Below are 21005 nucleotides of genomic sequence, written 5' to 3'. Positions count from 1 at the left end.
TTACTCCAATATCACATCTTGAAAACTGTATAGTTTTACAGTGTTTAAACAGAGATGTAGGTGAGCTGGTGTGCTCAAGCTGCAGCAAGTGGGAAGAGGTGGATAGCAAAATAGCCGGGATTTCATAGATCCACACTTTCTAGAGGAAGCAGCGATATTAGGTTAGATATAAGCCATTAAGGAATTATTTTAAGGTGGGAAAAACATATAAAGAGATAACTTCATCCTTTTTCTCACAGGACTAGCATTAGCCGGGGATCTCCAGTAATATGTAATAATTGCAGCAGTCGTCTATCATCGTTTTTTTGTGTCATTTGCCAAATAAAGATTCCACCTCAAATTATCCTCCATATTTTGCCAAACACAGACATCCTGTGATAATAATAGTCTTGTGTGCACTAGTATCACTGTGATTAGGAGTAATTTTCTCCTTTTTTTGCAGGGTTTTTTGTTTTCTCCACACTTTTCTTCTGCCTCTTTCTCGCTTGAGAATTACAGAGGCTGCTTTGGCAATTATAAATGAAAGTTTTGGACAAAAATTTGCCGGTACACAGCATGGAAATCCATTCACAGAAGGCTCAGATCCATCAGAGGATTGAAATCTTGAAGGGGGTTTAGATGGAGGACATGCAGGAACCTTTAGAATAGAATAGAATAGAATAGAATAGAATAGAATAGAATAGAATAGAATAGAATAGAATAGAATAGAATACAATAGAATAGAATAGAATAGAATAGAGAAATACTTCATTCATCCCTGAGGGGGAATTCAGTTGTTACAGCAGAAAGAGTAAAGTTACCACCACCATAAATACAGATAAATAAGCAAAAATATGCAGTAGGTAAAAATAAACAATAAGAAAGCGTAACATACACTACCGTTTAAATGTGTGGGATCACTTAGAAATGTCCTTATTTTTGAAAGAAAAGCATTTTTTTTAATGAAGATAACATTAAATGAATCAGAAATACAGTCTAGACATTGTTAATGTGGTAAATGACTATTCTAGCTGGAAACAGCTGATTTTTAATGGAATATCTCCATAGAGGTACAGAGGAACATTTCCAGCAACCATCACTCCTGTGTTCTAATGCTACATTGTGTTAGCTAATGGTGTTGAAAGGCTCATTGATGATTAGAAAACCCTTGTGCAGTTATGTTAGTACATGAATAAAAGTGTGAGTTTTCATGGAAAACATGAAATCGTCTGGGTGACCTAAAACTTTTGAACAGTAGTGTACACTCAGCGTAAAATGTCTTATGTGAAATTAGAATGTACAAATGTGAAAGTGTTTTATGTGCAGTGCAAGATAACGTCAGTAAATTTGAGTAAAATATAGACTTTGCTTTTCTTTTGCAAATAGGACTTTAGATAACCAGAAATGAATTTTTAGGGGTTTAATCATCAACCAGTGAGGCTCCTTCATGCTACATCGTGCACTGGCATCTTAAACAGTAGCTTGCTTTGAACATCGTGGCAACAGTTTAGGTTTCAGCGTGACAGTGGCCTCTGCACAAATCCATCCAGAAATCCCCAGTTTGATGGTGCTGGAGGAACTTTAGTGGCCTGACTTCAACCCCGTCCAGCATCTATTGGGTTGAGCTGGAACTGTGAGCCAGACCTTATCGCCCAACATCAGTGTTGGACCTCGGCGATGCTTTTCGTAGCCAAATGGAGCCACGATTTCACTGCCAGGTTTCACAGGCCGGTGGAAAGCCTGCAACCGGAGAGAGTGATAACAGCAGAAAGATGCCTTTAGTTATGGAACGAGATGTTAAGCAGTTGCTTTCCAGTGCCCGCATGTCAAAACGTCTTGGAAGCTGATAATTTAATTTGATCTGGGCTTATTTTTTTTATACTTTAAATGCACTAAAAGACCTTTTCCTTGGCCGTTAATGATGAATCTCCTTGGGAAAAGTGTATCTGTGAGCCTGTAAATAGATTTGGCGTTGGCCCAGGGGGTGATGCAAGCACCTCCGGGGGAGCTTAGAAGCCGCGCCAAGCTGTGTAATGTTTACATTCATCAGTGAGACTGCAAGGCGGACGATTTTCCATGCTAATGACTCACGCTCTCCTCTGGCCAAGGTCAAGCTGAGGCTCAGACTGCCGCTGCTCGGGAGAAATGAGGTCTTAAGCTCTGCCCGTCGCTGTGCAGCAGATTTTACGCTAAGGGGTGAAAGGTTGGCAAATAATCTCCCAGGCTTGAATATCCTCTGGCTTGCTTTGCTCGTCTTAATCCGTGTGTGTTTGTCTGGTTTGTAGGGCGACAGGAAAGCGATGAGAGAGAAGGAAGAAGTAAATTAAAAGCGAAATAAAAAAATGTACGAGGAGGACGCAGCCAAGAGCCCCGTCGGCTGTGTGTAATAGTCCAAAAAGCCTCGGGAGAGTCTCGAGTGTTGTGTCATCTGTCGGCTGTCTGATTATTGAGGCCGTGCTGATACTGACACGTCCTGCAGTGTGACGCAGCCCGAGGAAACAGCTGTTTATTGGGCTCTGGTGTGCTGAGATAAAAACCCGGCGCCGCTTTGATTTGAGTCGCGCTCGCCCCATAGATGTTTGGCTAGATGACTGTTTGCATCGAGAGGCTTGTTCGCCGGGGTTGTTTCTGTTTATCGCTCTGTTTGTGTCGGAGCCTGCAGGGCCAGAGAGGAACCACACAATCAAACAGTTGCACACCGGAAAGGGAGAGATTAAATAAGGGAATTTTAAAAAAAAAAACAAATGTTAATTTTAGCTTGGTGTGAATGCAAGCTAAAACTGAAGTCACTTAGGAGTGGTGTGGTAGAATGTTTTCTTAATGGATCAGGGTTTGGGACAGTCAGGATTCTTCGGTTTCCAAAGTCAATGATTTTTTAAACATTTGGTATCTGTTTGTTTGATATAATCACTGAAGAACAGTGATTTGGAGTCATTTGCAGATACGTTTAGAATCAGTTTAAAATGGTCCAAAATGACTCAGAAATAGTCATTCTGAACAAAAATTGAGTCATTTTGAGCTACTTTAAAACAATTTAGGTCATTTTTCAAGTTATTCTGGGCAATTTGGGAGTCAGTTTGGACATTTTTATGTTACTTTGGATACATTTTATGCAAAGAGGACAATGACATATATACTAAATCAATCAAATAAAAGCAGCATGGCTCAAAAACAGTGAACAGAGAGCAAGTTGTTGGAGATACATTCCGCGTGGTGAAACATCTTTCCACAATTTAGGAGTCAGTTTTGGATAATTTTATGTTACTTTGGTGAAGTTTCCAGTTATTTTGGAAAAGCTTTGAGTGACTCTGGACAATTTTTGGAGTTATTTTGGAAATTTGTTGTGTCAGTTTGGACAATTTTTTGTTACTTTGGATAAATAGTGGGTCAGCTTGAACAATTTTATGTTATTTTGGACACATTTCACATAATATTGGAAGATCAAACCGACGGGATCAATAAAATAAATGCAACATGGCTCAGAAACAGTGAACAGAGGAGCAAGTTGTTGGAGATACATTCAGCATAGTGAAACATCGTTCTATAGATGATTAGCAGAGAATCAGAACTGGACTAAGACTTGTAAAAAAAATATCATTTTAAACACAATGTGAGTCATTTTGAACTAGTTTAATGCAATTTAGGGCATTTTTCGAGTTATTTTGGACAACTTTATGTTACTCTGGTCAAACTGTGTGTTGGCTGTTGCCAAATTATGGAGCAAAAGCACACATTTTGGATACAAGGATATATTCTGTACAATATCGATTCAACCTGTTGGATGGCAGGGGATGCTTTCTTCAATTGTTTGTGAAGGAACATGGCTGAAATCAGGAGGAAAAAACTGCCTGAAAACAATGTAGGACATACTCTTTAAGTATTTTGTGGGAAGTGTAGCATTAAACGTTTAACATACAGTCAGAAGAATCATGATACTGACAAAAGAATAGTGAATAATTGCAGAAGCAGAGGTTGAAAGATCTTGTCTTTCAGTCTCGTATCAGTCAAGCTTTAGAAATGTTGGATTTTGTGTTTCCCAGAATGCAATTCAGTCGTGTTTTTTGGAGCAAAAGTCATGACATTGTGTCCGGGTTAGACTCTGTTCCAATGGCTTCTAATGGGGTTTATCAAGTACTGCATTTTAGTGTAAATTTAAAATACTTAATTTAAGTATTTCCATTTTATGCAGCTTTGTGTTACTACTCAAGGGGAAATATTGTACTTTTTAATCCACTGCCATTGTCTGGCAGCTTTAGTTACTCCATAAATTGCTTCTTCTTTTTTTTTTTTTAAATATATAGTTCCTGTCCAACAATGACTTTCTATCTCTAAGTATGGTTATTTTAAATGTTTGTACTAAACTGAAGGATTAAGTGTTCCTTTCTTCTACTTTTTAAGCCAAATAAACTATTCGTGGATTAGCTGGGAAATGCATTGTCACAAAAACAGGGCTGTTTTTCTGAGCTTTTTAGAAATATGTTGTTCTTAGAGAGCAACGATGCTACAAAGAGAGAGAAAAGAGTGTTTGAAAATATTGTTAAAATACCAAATAAGTCTGGAGTTCCTCTTAAAATGCCATTTTTCTCTTGTCCCACCCCCCTGATGACCAAATTGAATCTCAAATAAAGCAGTTAAAATGAAACCTAAACTTCTTTTTTTGGGGGATTATTTTTTTTTCATTGACGTCTCTTGTAGTTGTGGGAACATTTTTTTAATCAACACAATATTTTAAATAATAATTATTATGCATGTGTACCACAACAACCATGTTAGCATAACCTTGTTAGCTGGTAGAAGAAGAAGGAAACAGTGAATCACATGAAATGCTGGTATTAACATCATCTAACAGTTTTCCGAAAGAATGGGGAGAACAAAGCTCTCTGTCCTCTCTTCTGTTTTTCATATTTTCGTAACACTGTCAGCCTTCATTGAATGCCTTCCTCTACCTCATATTATCAGGGTAAGACAAATTCTTTTGACCCTTTTCTTCGCTTTTTTCCAAGTTTTTCCTCTTTGTCAGCAGTAACAGCTAGCTAAATATCTAGCTTCTACTCCTGAGAAAAAGCCAACATTAGCATGGATTAGCAACCCTGTTACTGTGATTAGAGTAGGGTTAGCAAACAACAGAAAACATGGAATAAAAATGGTACCATTGATGTGGAAGCTGAGCCAATCAAGCCTTTGATAGTTTATTACCTATTATTAATGAATATAGAGCAGAAAACTGTAAAAGAGAAGGTTTATTTTTCAAACATGTTGAAGCCCAAATGTCCTCCAATTCTGGATCGACCCATAGAGCTGCATAAACAATGCGCTGTAACGGCATTTTTCTCCGTGCATCATCTGAGAAGGTTTTCTTTGCACTGAGCAACAAAACTGTAAATGAGGATTTTTTAGCAGCCAGATACCACCTCTCTGTCATGTGCTTCTAATTAGCACTTTCACTGTATCATCAGTCAGCACGGTGAGAGAACAGAATTATATTTATAGTGATGCCTGTTTCACTGACACGTTTTTGTGGCAGAAGAACCTGAATGTCGTGTCATCCAACCAGATTTGCTCGTCAGCGAGGTGCGTCTCTATGTGGTGTGTATCCTTTCAGTTGAATTGCTTGTTTCAAAGTCGTCGTTTATCCAGGACAGCTGCTTGGAGACTGAGTTTCATGTCATTTGATTGGCAGAGGTGAATGCTAGTCGGACTATAAATATCCAGAAACATAGAATCAGTGGCCTAAAAGTCTGCATCGGACGTTTACAACAAAACCTGCATTTCTTCCTTTGCCGTGCTGCTGCTTTAGCGTGTGTCTCCGCTGCCCTCTACTGGAAGCAAGAGGTTACATTTTCTAAAGGAGACTTGATCACTTTGTCAAAATATGACTCCTATATCAGCATACAATTAATACACCCATGTGCATGATGTTGCATTCTATTAACAGTGGGGACAAAATCACCTAAATGCCACCTGGAACATTTAATTTTCTATTTCTCATTAGTCACTTTGCCTAAATCTGTCACCTTGCACTCATTATTTCTCATTGGCCACTTGACTGGGGCTATCTCATGCATTAGTAATGTCCTGTGCTCGGTGAATAATGTAGTCTGCACAGCAGGATGGAGAACACAGAGCGAGGAGATGAGCCTCCGACAGCTCACCTTGGTAGTCATCACAATGAGGCGGCCGTGAAAAGAAAAAGAAGACACGGATCTCATTACTTAAGAGGGAAAATGAGAGTTGACTCATGAAAAGTGGCTCCCCTCTCTCGCTTTTTCCTCTCCCCCTTCTGTCCTCACATTTTCTTTTGTTATCTCAGGACACTTCTAGAAACATTTCTCCTTGACCAGCCAAGGTGACGGGGTGTCCCCAGCCGAGCGGATCTGACAGCCCGGCGGTTCCACTCCACGTGGAAAGCTTTTTAAAGCTGCCTCTGGTGGAGTAGCAGGCAGCGGTGGGAGCGGCCTTGCTTGAAATCGCTTTTTTATTTTATTTTTTTCTCCCCCCTTCCTCTCCATCGTTTGCAAATGCACTTTAATGCCACGCCGCTCTGTTCATCATCAAACAGCGAGATCCAATCTTTTCCCGCTGAGTTCTGCCTGCAGGGTGCAAGTGGACACACCAGGCACCTGGAGTCGATGCCGCCATTAGCTCTCAGGTCTTTAGCATAAAGATTCCCAGCTTTTTAATTAGTCAAACAGTGTCCAGCATGGGAGAGATGCAAGGGAAAAGTACTTTTGCGGAGCCGCATCAGAGAACAAACGCACATAAACATCTACGCCGAGAGTGTTTGACAAATGATGCTGCATATCAAGCGATTCCACCAAGCATGCACGGTTAATGAAAATGCTAATTGGTAGCGGATGTCTGTTAATTCCCTGAAGCCAGCACCCAGTCGCACAGATAAACAGCATTAATGAAATTTTAATTGCAAAAGTTGATATAAATGTAGCTGGTGGCGGGGCTGCAACAATAAGTCCAACAGTTTGCGTTGTAGCCGCCGACTTAATAATGCAGTCGGATTGTCAAGGCGATGCTTTATGTTGTCTAAAAAAGTTCCCTCAGCTTGCATTTATTTGCATAATTTCTTAATGAGTCACCGCGTGTTGACAGAGGCATTTGTGGGTGTCGCTGCAGAGATGAAGCACCCAGACTAGCACTCGTCCTCCATTATTTTCAGGCTGTCTATCGAGCAGGTGTGTGTGTGTGTGTGTGTGTGTGTGTGTGTGTGTGTGTGTGTGTGTGTGTGTGTGTGTGTGTGTGTGTGTGTGTGTGTGTGTGTGTGTGTGTGTTTGTGTGTGTGTGTGTGTGTGTGTGTGTGTGATTGCTGCATTATTTCACACACCTGCATGGAGAAGGACTCAAGGGAACCCTGTAGGTCACGATACTGAAATGAGTTGGAGCGAGTTTTTCTTGCTGAAAATGGGTAGCAACAACCTGAAAACTAAAGTTATCTGGTGATGAGAAACTGCTGTTTGGTGCAGTTCTAGGAAACGGCTTCTATTTCGGTCAATGGGCTGTGCTGAGATTAAAAGTTGATGTAATTTATGACCTCAAAATTTGTGTTTTTGTGTGTAGGTTTAAAAGAGAGTCCAAATACAGCAACCGGGCCAGACAGAAGAACTGCTGGTTTGATCAGAACAACCGACTTAAATCCAGTTCTATGTAGGAAGTAGAACTATGGAGGTTTGATATGTCAGTATATATGGGGAATTGTAAGTTGTGATGGTGGATAGAAGATGACGGCAAATGGGCAAAAACATTGAGAAGGCAGAAAGATGGCGAATTACTACCCAAGTTCAGGGTTTCTAAGAAGAATCTATAGTAGCTACCTTTGCATCCCTTAAAACCAGCCTGAAAGAGGTTCTACTGGGTCGGATCTGAGATCTATGACCAAAAGGTTGACTCAAACTGGTGGAAAACACAATGGATAAATCCAGTTCTAGAACAATGGAGGCTCATATGGTTGAATTTTAGGTTGGGATGTTGGATGGATGACATCGAAAAGGCAGAAAAATGGTGCTTTACTGCCCTGGTTTAGGTTTTTCTGGGTTTCTAAGAAGAATCTACAGTATTTCTACCCTTTAGAAGAGAATTATATTATCATTCACTTGTGTTCTTTGGTTTTTGATATGCATGTAATGAAAAAAATGCTCAGCTTTCCATCCATAAATCCCTTGCGATGTCCAATAGGAGATAACATTCACGCATGAACAACTTAATGAGCAAAAAAAGAAAAGCGAAGCACAAAGAGCGCCACTAATGATAATGAGCATATTATGCATTTTAGAATATATTTTTCCCGAAACGCCCGTGCATTTCTAACCCTGACAAGTAACAACTGGCCTGCAGCCATGTAATTAACTTGTGTTTTTGCAGTTTTTTCCTCCCACTGTTACTATGATTGATGGCCATTTCGCTCCGACTCTTCCAGAGGAGATTTTCCAGTCCCATGTCGCCCATTGGTGGTCTCCAGATGGTGCCAGGTTGGCTTATGCCACCATCAACGACACTCTTGTGCCAAGGATGGAGCTGCCGATGTTTACAGGCTCACCCTACCCAATGGGGAAGGACTACCATTACCCGAAAGTATGTATTTTCCCTTCATACAGCGTTTTACTGATCATTTTGAGGTAGTTTTAGTTCAATTACACGAAAAGTTCTGACACCAGAGTGTCCCCTGCCTTCACTCTAAGTCAGCTGGGATAGACTCCTGCCCCCCACGACCCCAATGAGAATTAAGCGGTGTATAGATAATGGATGGATGGATGGATGGCATTTTATAGTTGACTAAGCTGAGTTTCTTCGCCTTCTTGTCCTGTTCAGGCTGGTGAGGAAAACCCAGTCATCACTCTCTATGTCGTGAACCTCAATGGTCCTCTGCACACCATCGAGATGAGGAGACCTGATGATCCCAGAGTAGGGTGAGTCGCACAGAGAATGAAAGTTAAGGGCCCAACCGATACTGGATTTTTGGGGCCAATGCAACACCTGTTTTCAGAGAATTAATACTTATATATTAACATACCAGCTAATGTTCTTTGGAAATACACAGTTGTGAACAAATGTTTACATACAGTCGTGAAGATCATGCATATCATGGTAGTCTTGAGTTTCCAGTGACTCCTCAACCTATGATGGGATCATTGAAACATTTGTGTTCTTGTCACAAAAAAACACCATGGATGTTGGTTCTTTCATACATTTATTAAAGGTTTTCTGGGGAAATGTGAAAATGACAAAACAACTGCTGGGTCAAAAATATACACACAGCAACTTGAATTTAGAATTGGAATGGGTGATGTAGACAGTTTTGTTAATTGAATTATCTTACTAGCATTGCCTCTTAACTTCTCGTCAGGGATTACAGGTGACCACAGCTGCTGACTCCTCTAAAGGTAATTTAATTAGGGCCCATTTGATATATTCATTAGAGTCACCCACAAACAGTACAGTGGGAAAGTCTGAGGAGCTCAGCAAAGATCTGAAAAAGCAAATTGATAATTTGAACAAGTCAGGAAAGTCACTTAGAGCCATTTCAATGCAGCTAAAGATCCTAAAATCTATGGAAACAGTTGTTTGTAAGTATAAAGTGCACTGTATGGTTTTGTCACCTGCTGCTAAGAAAGAGTTGGTCAGGATGGTCAAAAATCAACCAAGAATCACCAAAAAGCAGGTTTGTAATTAACTAGAAGCTGCTACAACACAAGTCTCAATGACCACTGAGGGGCGGCCTTCAAGAAGGAAGCCCCTCCTTCAGAAACAGCAGCTTAAGGCTCAACTGAAGTTTGATGCTGATCACAAGAACAAAGACACAGTCGTATTTCCAGAACCTATAATGAATAAAAAAATCAAAAGAAATGCATGGTTCATGTTTATTGAAGAGTTCTAGGACTCATGTGAATAAAAGTGGGTCAATAGAAAAGAAACACAATCATCATGAACCATCATCATGGATGGATGGATGACTGGCAAGCTGCTGACGTCTGACGTTACGGTGAGCGTATTGCGTCACTTCCTGTTGTAGCGCTGTGTTGTGTTCTGTGACCGTTGTAGCTTATCCACTCCATCTAATTTGATATTCATTAAATCTGTGTGTAGCGGTAATATTTGAATCGTAACATACACTCGTTTTCTTCAAGCACCTTCTCAGTACTTAATTCTAAGTTAATCTGTTATCTCTGTCCGCTAGCCTAGCACTTAGCAGTTAGCATGGCTTCTCCCTCTTCCTCTCCTTCTCTTTCCTGTTCAGTGTGTCACATGTTTAGTTACTCCTCTGCCTCCTTTAGTGATAACTATACCTGTAATAAATGCAGTCTCTTTGTAGCTTTGGAGGCGAGGCTCTCTGAATTGGGAGCGCGGCTCCGCACCATGGAAAACACCCCGCTAGCTGTTAGCCAGGCCCCCTTAGCCGCTGCGGACCGCAATAGCATAGCTGCTAGTGTAGCTTCTGCTAGTGTAGCTTCTGCTAGCCGTCCCCTAGCAGCTCCCGAGCAGCCGGGAAGTCAGGGTAGCTGGGTGACAGTTCATAGGAAACGTAGTCCTAAACTCAAGCCCGCTGTCCCGGCACACCACAAACCGCTTCACGTTTCTAATCGTTTTTCCCCACTCAACGACACACCCGCTGAGAAACCAACTCTGATCATTGGCAGCTCCGTAATCAGAAACGTGAAGCTAGCGACACCAGCGACCATAGTAAAATGCCTCCCAGGGGCCAGAGCGGGCGACATAGAAGCAAATTTGAAACTGCTGGCTAAAGGTAATCGTAAATACAGTAAGACTGTTATTCACGTCGGCGGTAATGACACCCGGTTACGCCAATCGGGGGTCACCAAAATTACTGTGGCATCGGTGTGTAACTTTGCCAAAACCATGTCGGACTCCGTAGTTTTCTCTGGACCCCTGCCAGATCTGTCTTGTGATGATATGTTTAGCTGTATGTCATCGTTTCGCTGCTGGGTGTCTACATGGTGTACTGCAAACGACGTTGGCTTTATACACAATTGGAGCTCTTTCTGGGGAAAACCTGGTCTGATTAAGAGAGACGGCATCCATCTCACTTTGACTGGTGCAACTCTCATATCTAGAAATATGGCTGATTTTATTAGAACTCCTAAAGCATGACAACCCAGAGTTCAGACCAGGATGCAGAGTTGTAGTCTTCCACACCTCTCTGCAGTTTCCTCTCAGCTGTCACCCTCCAGGAATTCAGTTAGCTTCATTGAGACTGTGTCTGTCCCCCGACCACCAAAATTCAATAAATTAAACAACTCAAATATAAACAAAAGACATAGTAACTGTTACATGTGGCTGGCTGCTGTGTCTCTCCTTGCTCTCTCTGATCTCCCTCCTCCCTTTATCTGTGTAATTGCAGCACACCTGAGTGCTGTTAGCACTTAGGGAGGAGGAGGGTATTTAGGGAGGCAGGAGAGAGCAACAGTCAGAGCAGAGATTGGAGCACCTTCCAGCCACACATCCTCCTGGACAAACGCGTGAGGGGTTTGGTTGCGTTTATAAACTTTCCTTTTGTGATTAACATTGTGTTCTTTTCGTTTCAGGTACTTCGGCTATTCCCTCTCCACGCATGTTTAGATTGCTGGGTTTTGTTGTTTTAGTTTGGCTGTAGTTGCTGGTAGTCCTATGTTCGCTATTTTCTTTTGTAGTATTAATTTGTGGTTAGGAAGTTTAGTATGGGGTGGTGACTGGTCCGAGAGCCCATTGCAGGGTTAGCCACGTTCATCACCCCTCTTTTGTTTCTTTTGGCCAGCAGCTACAGCCCCTTTACTTTCACCATTATTTTCATCTTAGTTGATTCACGTTAGTTGAATTAATTGTTAATAAAGTTGGGTTTTTTTCCCCATTCTCCCTTTACCTGCCGTGTCTGTCTAGTTTATATGTTGCCGGTTTCTTTGTTTATTCGAGCCTTGTCAACGTTAAAGAGGCCGTAACATATATGGGGGCTCGTCTACAACGCGTTGAGCGGCGTTTTTTTTCTGTAGGCTTTATTGAGGCACTTATAGTACTGATAATTTGTTTGTTTCCTTGTCAGTTTTTGTTGCTTTGGTGTGTTTTTTTTTTTGGGTAAACTGTATCATTTTGTAGTCGGTGTTGCTCCATGTTAATTTGTTTATTTCACTGGGGGTTTTTGCCGTTACTTTGATACTTTATTCTGTTTGCCATTTTGTTAAGCCTACCTTTGTTTTCGTGTGCTTTACTATTTAAGCATGCGTATCGACAGAGTTACGTGCGTGTCCGGGAAGTATTTTGGAGTGTGTGGTGCCATTTGTCATCTCTGCTCTCGTTTGTGCTCGTGTGGCGGCTAAACTTTTTCGGCGGTGAAATTGTTGAGGAATTTTTTTTTCTTCTGTAACAGTGGAGTTTAAACTTCCTAACCACAAATTAATACTACAAAAGAAAACAGCGAAAATAGGACTACCAGCAACTACAGCCAAACTAAAACAACCAAAACCCAGCAATCTAAACATGCATGGAGAGGGAATAGCCAAAGTACCTGAAACGAAAAGAACACAATGTTAATCACAAAAGGAAAGTTTATAAACGCAACCAAACCCCTCACGCGTTTGTCCAGGAGGACGTGTGGCTGGGAGGTGTTCCAATCTCTGCTCTGACTGTTGCTCTCTCCTGCCTGCCTAAATACCCTCCTCCTCCTTAAGTGCTAACAGCACTCAGGTGTGCTGCAATTACACAGATAAAGGGAGGAGGGAGATCAGAGAGAGCAAGGAGAGACACAGCAGCCAGCCACACGTAACAAACCATAAAAATATAATAAAAATTAATACCACTATTTCAACTGAGCGAAGAAACAGGACAATTAAATGTGGTCTGTTAAATATTAGATCTCTCTCGTCTAAATCTCTGTTAGTAAATGATTTGCTAACTGATCACCAGATTGATTTGTTCTGTTTGACTGAAACCTGGTTGCAGCAGGAAGAATATGTTAGTCTAAATGAATCAACTCCTACTAGTCATACTAACTGTCATGTTCCTCCAATCCCAGGCCGAGGAGGAGGAGTGGCAGCAATTTACCTCTCTAGCTTAAAAATGAACCAGAGACCTAAACCTAGTTACAGTTCATTTGAAAATCTTACTCTCAGTCTCTCTCATCCAGATTTAAAAGCTCAGAAACCAGTTTTATTTGTTGTTGTATATCGTCCTCCTGCTCCTTACTCTGAGTTTTTACCTCAATTCTCAGAATTTTTATCTGATTTAGTGCTCAGCTCAGATAAAGTCATTATTGTGGGTGACTTCAACATTCATGTTGACGTGGACAGTGACAGCCTTACGACTGCTTTTAATTCAATATTAGACTCAATTGGGTTTTCTCAACATGTAAATAAACCAACTCATAGTTTTAATCACACCCTTGACCTCGTTCTGACTTATGGCATAGAAATCGAACAGTTAACAGTGTTTCCCCAGAACCCTCTTCTTTCTGACCATTTTATGGTAACATTTCAATTTACAACAATAGATTGTATAGGAGTTAAGAATAAATATCATTACAGTAGATGTCTATCTGACAATTCGGTGACTAAATTTAAGGAAATAATACCCTCTCTATTTAGTCCAGCACCACTTACTGATATAATGGAAGGGAAATATTATAATTTTACCCCCACAGAAGTGGATTATATTGTTAATAATGCTGCAGCCTCACTGGGTACAACATTTGATAGTGTTGCACCTGTAAAAAAGAAAGTTCTATCTCAGAGAGGACCTGCTCCTTGGTATAATTCCCAGCTGCGGACTTTAAAGCAGGCGTCCTGAAAGCTGGAAAGGAAGTGGTATTCCACTAATTTAGAAAAAGTTTATGTAGCTTGGAAAAATAGTAATTTATAAAAAAGCTCTTGGTAATGCCAGGACAACATATTATTCATCTTTAATAGAGGAAAACAAGAACAACCCCAGGTTTCTCTTCAGCACTGTAGCCAGGCTGACAAAGAGTCAGAGCTCTGTTGAACCTTGTATTCCTTTAGCTTTGAGCAGTAATGACTTCATGAGCTTCTTTACAAATAAAATTATTACGATTAGAGAAAAAATTAATCTGGCCCTTCCTGCAAATGTTACAGATGTATCATCGAGTACAGATACTTTAGAATTGGCTGTAAGACCAGATGGATATTTAGAATTTTTCACTCCCATACATCCCTCTGAACTAATTTCAATAGTTTCTACATCCAAACCATCAACATGTCTTTTAGATCCTATCCCAACTAGACTGTTCAAGGAGGCTTTACCTTTAATTAATTCCTCAATGTTAGATCTGATTAATCTCTCTCTAGTAACAGGCTATGTACCACAGGCTTTTAAGGTTGCTGTAATCAAACCTTTACTTAAAAAGCCCACTCTAGATCCAGATGTTTTAGCCAACTATAGACCAATTTCCAACCTCCAATTTCTCTCCAAAATTCTGGAAAGAACAGTTGCAAATCAATTATGTGAACATTTACAAAGGAATAGCTTGTTTGAAGCGTTTCAGTCAGGCTTCAGAGTGCATCATAGCACAGAAACAGCTCTGGTGAAAGTTACTAATGACCTTCTCATAGCGTCAGATAATGGACTGGTCTCTATACTTATTTTATTGGACCTTAGTGCAGCATTCGATACAATCGACCACAAACCTTTATTACAGCGACTAGAACATTGTATTGGCATTAAAGGGACAGCACTGGACTGGTTTAAATCCTACTTATCAGACAGGTTCCAGTTTGTGCATGTCAACAATGACTCTTCTGAGCATACTAGGGTTAATCATGGAGTTCCTCAGGGTTCTGTCTTAGGACCAACACTGTTCACATTATACATGCTTCCCTTATGCAATATTATTAGGAAGCACTGTATTAATTTCCATTGTTACGCTGACGACACTCAATGGTATTTATCTGTGAAGCCAAATAAAACTAATCAGCTAGCTAGACTGCAAGATTGTCTTAAGGACATAAAGACCTGGGTGACTTGTAATTTCCGACTACTAAATTCAGACAAGACTGAAGTCATTGTATTTGGCCCCAAACATCTTAGAAAATTGCTTTCAAAGCTTATAGTTACTCTGGATGGCATCACATTGGCCTCCAGTACTACTGTGAGGAACCTCGGTGTTATCTTTGACCAGGACATGTCCTTTAACTCACACATAAAACAAATCTGTAGGACTTCCTTTTTCCACCTGAGAAATATTGTGAAAATCAGGAACATCCTGTCTCAGAGTGATGCAGAAAAACTAGTCCATGCATTTGTTACTTCTAGGCTTGACTACTGTAATTCCTGATTATCAGGTTGTCCCAATAGCGCTCTGAAACATCTACAGCTGATCCAAAATGCTGCAGCCAGAGTACTGACGGGAGTTAGCAAGAGAGATCATATTTCTCCTATATTGGTTTCTCTTCATTGGCTTCCTGTTAAATCTAGAATAGAATTCAAAATCCTTCTTCTGACATATAAAGCTCTTAACAACCAATCTCCATCATATCTTAAAGACCTGATAGTACCATATTATCCTAGCAGAACTCTTTGCTCTCAGACTGCAGGCTTACTTGTTGTTTCTAGAATCTCTAAAAGTAGAATGGGAGGCAGAGCCTTCAGTTATCAGGCGCCTCTCCTGTGGAACCAGCTCCCAGTTTGGGTTCGGGAGGCGGACACCCTCTCTAATTTTAAGGCCAGGCTTAAAACCTTCCTTTTTGACAAAGCTTATAGTTAGGGCTGACTGGGAGACCCTGACGGGGTGAGGTGGTGTTTTCATTTGCAAAACTGACTTCCCCTCTTGACGTCCCTTTAGTTTGCCCCTAGTTCTGCTGCTATAGGCCTAGGCTGCTGGGGAACCTCTCTTGATGCACTGAGCCCTTCTCTAACTACCTATGTATTTACTATATATACCATTATTGCATTACATTCACTCTGTTTCTCCCTGTGTCCCTTCTCCGAGTGTCCCTGGTCCCAGAGCTGGATGCTTCAGATGTGTGGTTGTTCTCCCACCTCCAGCTGCCCATTTCCACCAATCTACTCTGCATCACCCTCACTATACTTGATTTGCTCATCAACATATTTTTGAATTTACCACCAGCTATATATGTAGTATATTTAATGCCAGAGCCGTACACCATAGCAGTAAACTATAAACTGTAATTAGTTTCCATGTTAGTTGAACTTTGCATGTATCATCTGTCTTATCATGCATGTATTAAACTGTGTGTTTTATGGTCCTTGTGTCCCCCCCCCCCCCACCTCTCTATCTCTATCCCTCTACCTCTAACCCTCTACCTCTCTACTTCTTCTGTCCCTCTCAACCCGCCCGGCCAGCAGGCAGATGGGTCCCCCCTCATTATAGCCGGGTTCTGCTCGAGGTTTTTTCCCCGTTAAAAGGGTGTTTTCCTTGCCACTGTCGCCTTTTGGCTTGCTCTGGGGATCAGGCATATGGTTTCTGTAAAGCATCTCGAGACAATTTGACTGTAATTGGCGCTATATAAATAAAATTGAATTGAATAGAATGGAATGAATGAATTGCTGTTTAATTACATTGCTAAGGGACATATTAGTTGCTGTTTCTGTTTGTTTGGTTATAATATTATTTTGTGATCATTTTGAATAGAGGGATAGCGCGTCACATGGACATGGGTGGGGATTATTAAGCAATATATTCACCTGTTCACCTTTCTTGGCTTTTTTCATTGTTTGAGGGAGAGAGAGGGAGTGAGCTGGGTCGCCGTAATTTTTGTTGACCGCTATTTTTCTTTGATTGCTTTGATTACTTTATGACCCTGTGCACATTATCATGAGTTGATTATCTTTTTTCTTTTATGAAAGGTTAAATTTATTCTTTGGAAATCTCAGTGAATTCTTTTGTTTAGCATGTCAGACAAACAGGCCCAATCTCAGTCCCTCAGTGATTCTTGTTTGTTGAAGTCGCTACATGTGATTTTTGGCTTGTTGTGGAGAAGTGAAATTTGCATCGCCCATGAAGTTTGACTTACGTGCTCAGTAGCTACTCAGCACTGAGACTTCAGTTTCTACATATATTGAAAAAATCTATGGGTATAGACTAGGAAATAATAGTGAAACAGACTCTTATTCACACTGGGATTTGTGAGGAGGGGGAGCCCTTATTCAATGAGACTGAGGCTCACACATCAGACTATATACAGCAGAAATGACAGTACCTCTGCCCCTGGTTAAGACTGTACACATTGTGTGCTGTGGATGTGTATTGTCCAGACAAAGAAAATTTCCTGAATGCAAATGTTTTATGCTGTACCAAAAACTAAATTTCACTTAACCGCCACAGATGTCTTAAATTAAATCTAACTTTCTGAATAGTCGGGTCCTGTTAGGAAGAAGCCAGTAGGATATAATTATTGCGAAACTATCTGTAAATGTGTATGGAGAGTTGTCTGTCTGTATCTCAGTCTGTGAGATTTGTAAACGTGTAAAACAATTTGTGAATGTGTACTAAAATTTGTCAATGCAAATTGCAATCTGCAAATGTCTTTTCAAAATTTGTCTGTAATTAGGTTTTCAGATGTGTAAACAATCTGCTTATCTGTATTAAAATTTGTACATGTAAAAAGATTTGTCAATGCGTACAAAGATATTAATAAATAAAAAAATCTAAGTATTTGGCTACAAGTGCTTTAAATACAGACAAATCACCAGTTACAAGTCAAGCGGGCCTCACAGTTGGCTGTCTTTTTCACATGACTTTTGCTCCACTTTTGCCTTGAGAGATTTGAATCTGTAGTAATGGGGCTATTTGCTACTAGTAGCATGCAACTGTGTCAGTAATTATTTAATATTATGCATTTTAACTTTGCATTTCTATATTGTTATGAAATTGCTACATTGTGTTTGTTTTTAAAAAGGGCAATTGTTGCTTACCCATTAGTTATTTGTAGATCCAGATGGCTGGCATGCCTCATTGTCAGCAGCCATCATTGATTACCCGGGTGAAAACATGCCCAACTCATAGGATCAGGTCTATGTTACATACCTGTATTTTTAAACTTGACTGCCAAATGATGAGACTTAATAAATGTTACCCTTAAGGAGAATATTCTACCACAATGTTGCGAAAGGCAGAAATGAAGAAGTCACACGTAAAAAGATAGCCAATTGTGAGGCCCACTTCTCTTGTACCTGGTGATTTATCTGTATTTCCAGCACTTGTAGCCAAATGCTTAGACTTTTCAACCATTCATATCTTGGTACACATTGACAAATCTCATTATATGTGCAAATTTTAATGCAGATTAGCAGATTTGTTACACATCTGAAAACCTAATTGCAGACACAAATTTTGAGAAGACACTTGCAGATTCCGGTTTGCATTGACAAATTTCAGTACGCATTCACAAATCATTTTACACATTTATAAATCTCACTACGGATACACAGATTGAGAAACAGACACATTTACTTAAATCATTTTGCACATTTACAAACAGTAGTATACCCCCATACCAGAGCAGTCTAATGTTAATTGTATTTTATTTGCATACTTTCTGTAGCTTTCTGTAATTTCGATGAAACAACATGGAACAAGAACAAGGAAAAAAGTTCAGCTGAAGCGATGTGAAGCACCAAATGAAAATAATACAACACCACAGTTATATAGACCTACACTCATTTACACTGCAATCTCAGACCTTTTTCATAAGAATTATTATCATATGTCTTTAAACTGAAAAACATTTTATTCTGACAGTGGTGCTGGATTCATCCTAAGTTCAACGACTTTGTTCCCAACAATTTTACTGTAGAAGTTGTGAATTTGAGCAGCGGTTTCCTCTGATAGCAGTAGGCTAATAAGGCTACTAATAATCACAATGATATGTCAGATGATAGAAACAATAAGCCACACACAGCCACTCTCTCAATGTGGAGACACAAATTTTGCTACTGTATGATGGTGCAACTGTCCAATAAACCCAAAGAAAAAACATTCTACATTGGTTTGTACAGTGTGAGACAGTGTCTTGATATGAGATTCGAAGAGTTTTATAGAAGTTGGGGAAACTGAAGAAATTTAACCTCTGTGTGCAAACTGCCTGCACAACATGTTCCAGTGGTTCTAGACATTTCACATAATTTTTGACTGCTTTAAAAATCATATCTCAGAGTCAGAGAAAAAAGAAATGCAGGTTTGTATTTGCTGTCTTTAAATTTTTTTCCTTTTCTCTATTGCATGCCTCTTACAAAACAACATGTAACTTTCCAAAGAAAATCATCCGAGGTGGCACGAAGATCATTTTTAAGTGCATCTGCAGTACTGCAGCTGTACAGTTATGTGGACACCTTTTGGCAGTACTATCTCCTGCTGTGGTCGACTGAAATCAGCATGGAAAACGTGCTGAGCCACAGGTGGTAACATACTGTTTGAACACAGAGGCGTCATGGTAATAGCAGGCCATTACTGTGACGTTTGAAGATGGGTGAGTGCTCCAGTGTGTTTTTTGGAAAGTACGCCTTTGTCAGGGCTGAAAAAAGCATAGACTTGGAACAGCATAGGGTCATACATATCATCTGGAATTTACACATTCGTAACAATAATGATACAAGGATCAAGAATTAGAGTCATAATCATATGGTATAGCAATATTGATAACAATTATTGATACTGTCTAAAAAAACCACACTAATGTTTTCATCTTTTCTTTTTTCAAACAAAAAAAGAAATACTTATATTTATATAATGGAAGTTCTTTAGCCTCTACTCTTTTAGGTTTTCTGACTAAATAGGTCCTTAAATATTTACAATGATTACTTTACAGCCACTGGCCCAGCCCACTGAAGATAAAATGTTGGTTTTAGTTTGTCTAGAGGAAAAAGTGCACAGCACAGACAAAGGTGGGATGACAGAGGAATGTCCTGATAAAAGGCAACAGAGGGAGAGAGCAGAGGATGGATGTGAAGTTGGTGTCCCTGGTCCCAGACAGGGTCTCAGACCCCCAGGATTCAGGACCACACAGCGCTTCCATGCTACAAGTCCAGGGAGCTCCTGGTTCTCTTTTCCTGCATTGCAGAGGCCTACAGGGAAGTCCAGCCCACGTTACTGGGACATCTCAGTTTGTTTCACTGTTTGTTTTCCTCCACCCTACTCGCCTCCCCTACATCACCAGCAGTTGTCCCAGCACCATCCTGAACTGCTGTGTATATCCTGCCAGCTCCTTTACCCGCTCAGTCATCTCTCTGGCTGCTCCAGGCGAAGGGATATTGAAGCGCTGCTGTCTTTGTACTGATCACAATGTCTTTGAGTTTTTCACAGAGGTGTTGCTGCTTTGGGCAACCCGGGGCCCTCACCTCAGGGAGTCTTGGCCTGACGTGACAGTGTGTCGCCAATGAACACCAGCTTATGTGCACTGAGAATGACAAATTTGCTGTGTGCCACAAAGATCTTTGGGTGGCTGGTTAGAGTTGATGGCCGTAAAGAAAGCATCAATGGCGTTGGTCACTGTGGTGACATTCTGTTCAACATTGCTCCTGATAGAAGAGGAGGAGCTGCTGGTCGCCATGGCACAGCTTGGAGGAGGAGGAGCCTCCAGAGCCGTTTCTGGGCCAGCTGGTTGGCTAGAGGGTGATGTGGGGATGGAACCCAGCCGTCATGTCATTGTTGATTGGCCGGCTGACTTCCTGCTCTAGCCTCTCAAACTGTTTAATCTGGGAAAAGTGGAGAGATAAGAAAGTTAATCCTTAAACATAATATGCAATGAGTAGCCAAATCATCCATTCTTTGGAAAAATAATTTTGTTTAGTTCATGAAGAAATATATTCTCTCGTTCCAGCTTCTAAGATGTTAAGATTTGTTATTTTTCTCTGTTTTGATATGATCCTGAACATATGTTTTAGTCCGGCAAAACAAGGAAATTACATATGTGTCTTACTGTATTTGACAATTTATAAATGAAACAGTTTATTCAAATAAACAATGTTTTATTTCATTTTTTTTTTGTTTCATTTAAATGTTTTTTTAGGGCCAAAATGGCTCCTCACAGAGATAGTGAAACAAGCTCACATAAATATGTACC

At 40.4% G+C, this 21005-nt stretch overlaps 1 protein-coding gene across 6 annotated transcripts in view; it reads left to right on the top strand.

The window, feature by feature from the left end:
• LOC111565276 (dipeptidyl aminopeptidase-like protein 6) overlaps positions 1–21005 on the top strand; it is a 315168-nt gene that overhangs the window by 267055 nt on the left and 27108 nt on the right. For all 6 annotated transcript variants that reach the window (XM_055007119.1, XM_055007120.1, XM_055007121.1 and 3 more), the window contains 2 exons: positions 8405–8559; positions 8797–8894. In XM_055007119.1, coding sequence (XP_054863094.1) covers positions 8405–8559; positions 8797–8894 — 253 coding nt within the window. The remainder of the gene's footprint in view (positions 1–8404; positions 8560–8796; positions 8895–21005) is intronic.

This window comes from Amphiprion ocellaris, chromosome 22 (genome assembly GCF_022539595.1).
Source record: "Amphiprion ocellaris isolate individual 3 ecotype Okinawa chromosome 22, ASM2253959v1, whole genome shotgun sequence".
Classification (NCBI taxonomy): domain Eukaryota; kingdom Metazoa; phylum Chordata; class Actinopteri; family Pomacentridae; genus Amphiprion; species Amphiprion ocellaris.
Note: the sequence above shows the minus strand (reverse complement) of the source record. Positions and strands in the feature narration are given on the sequence as shown.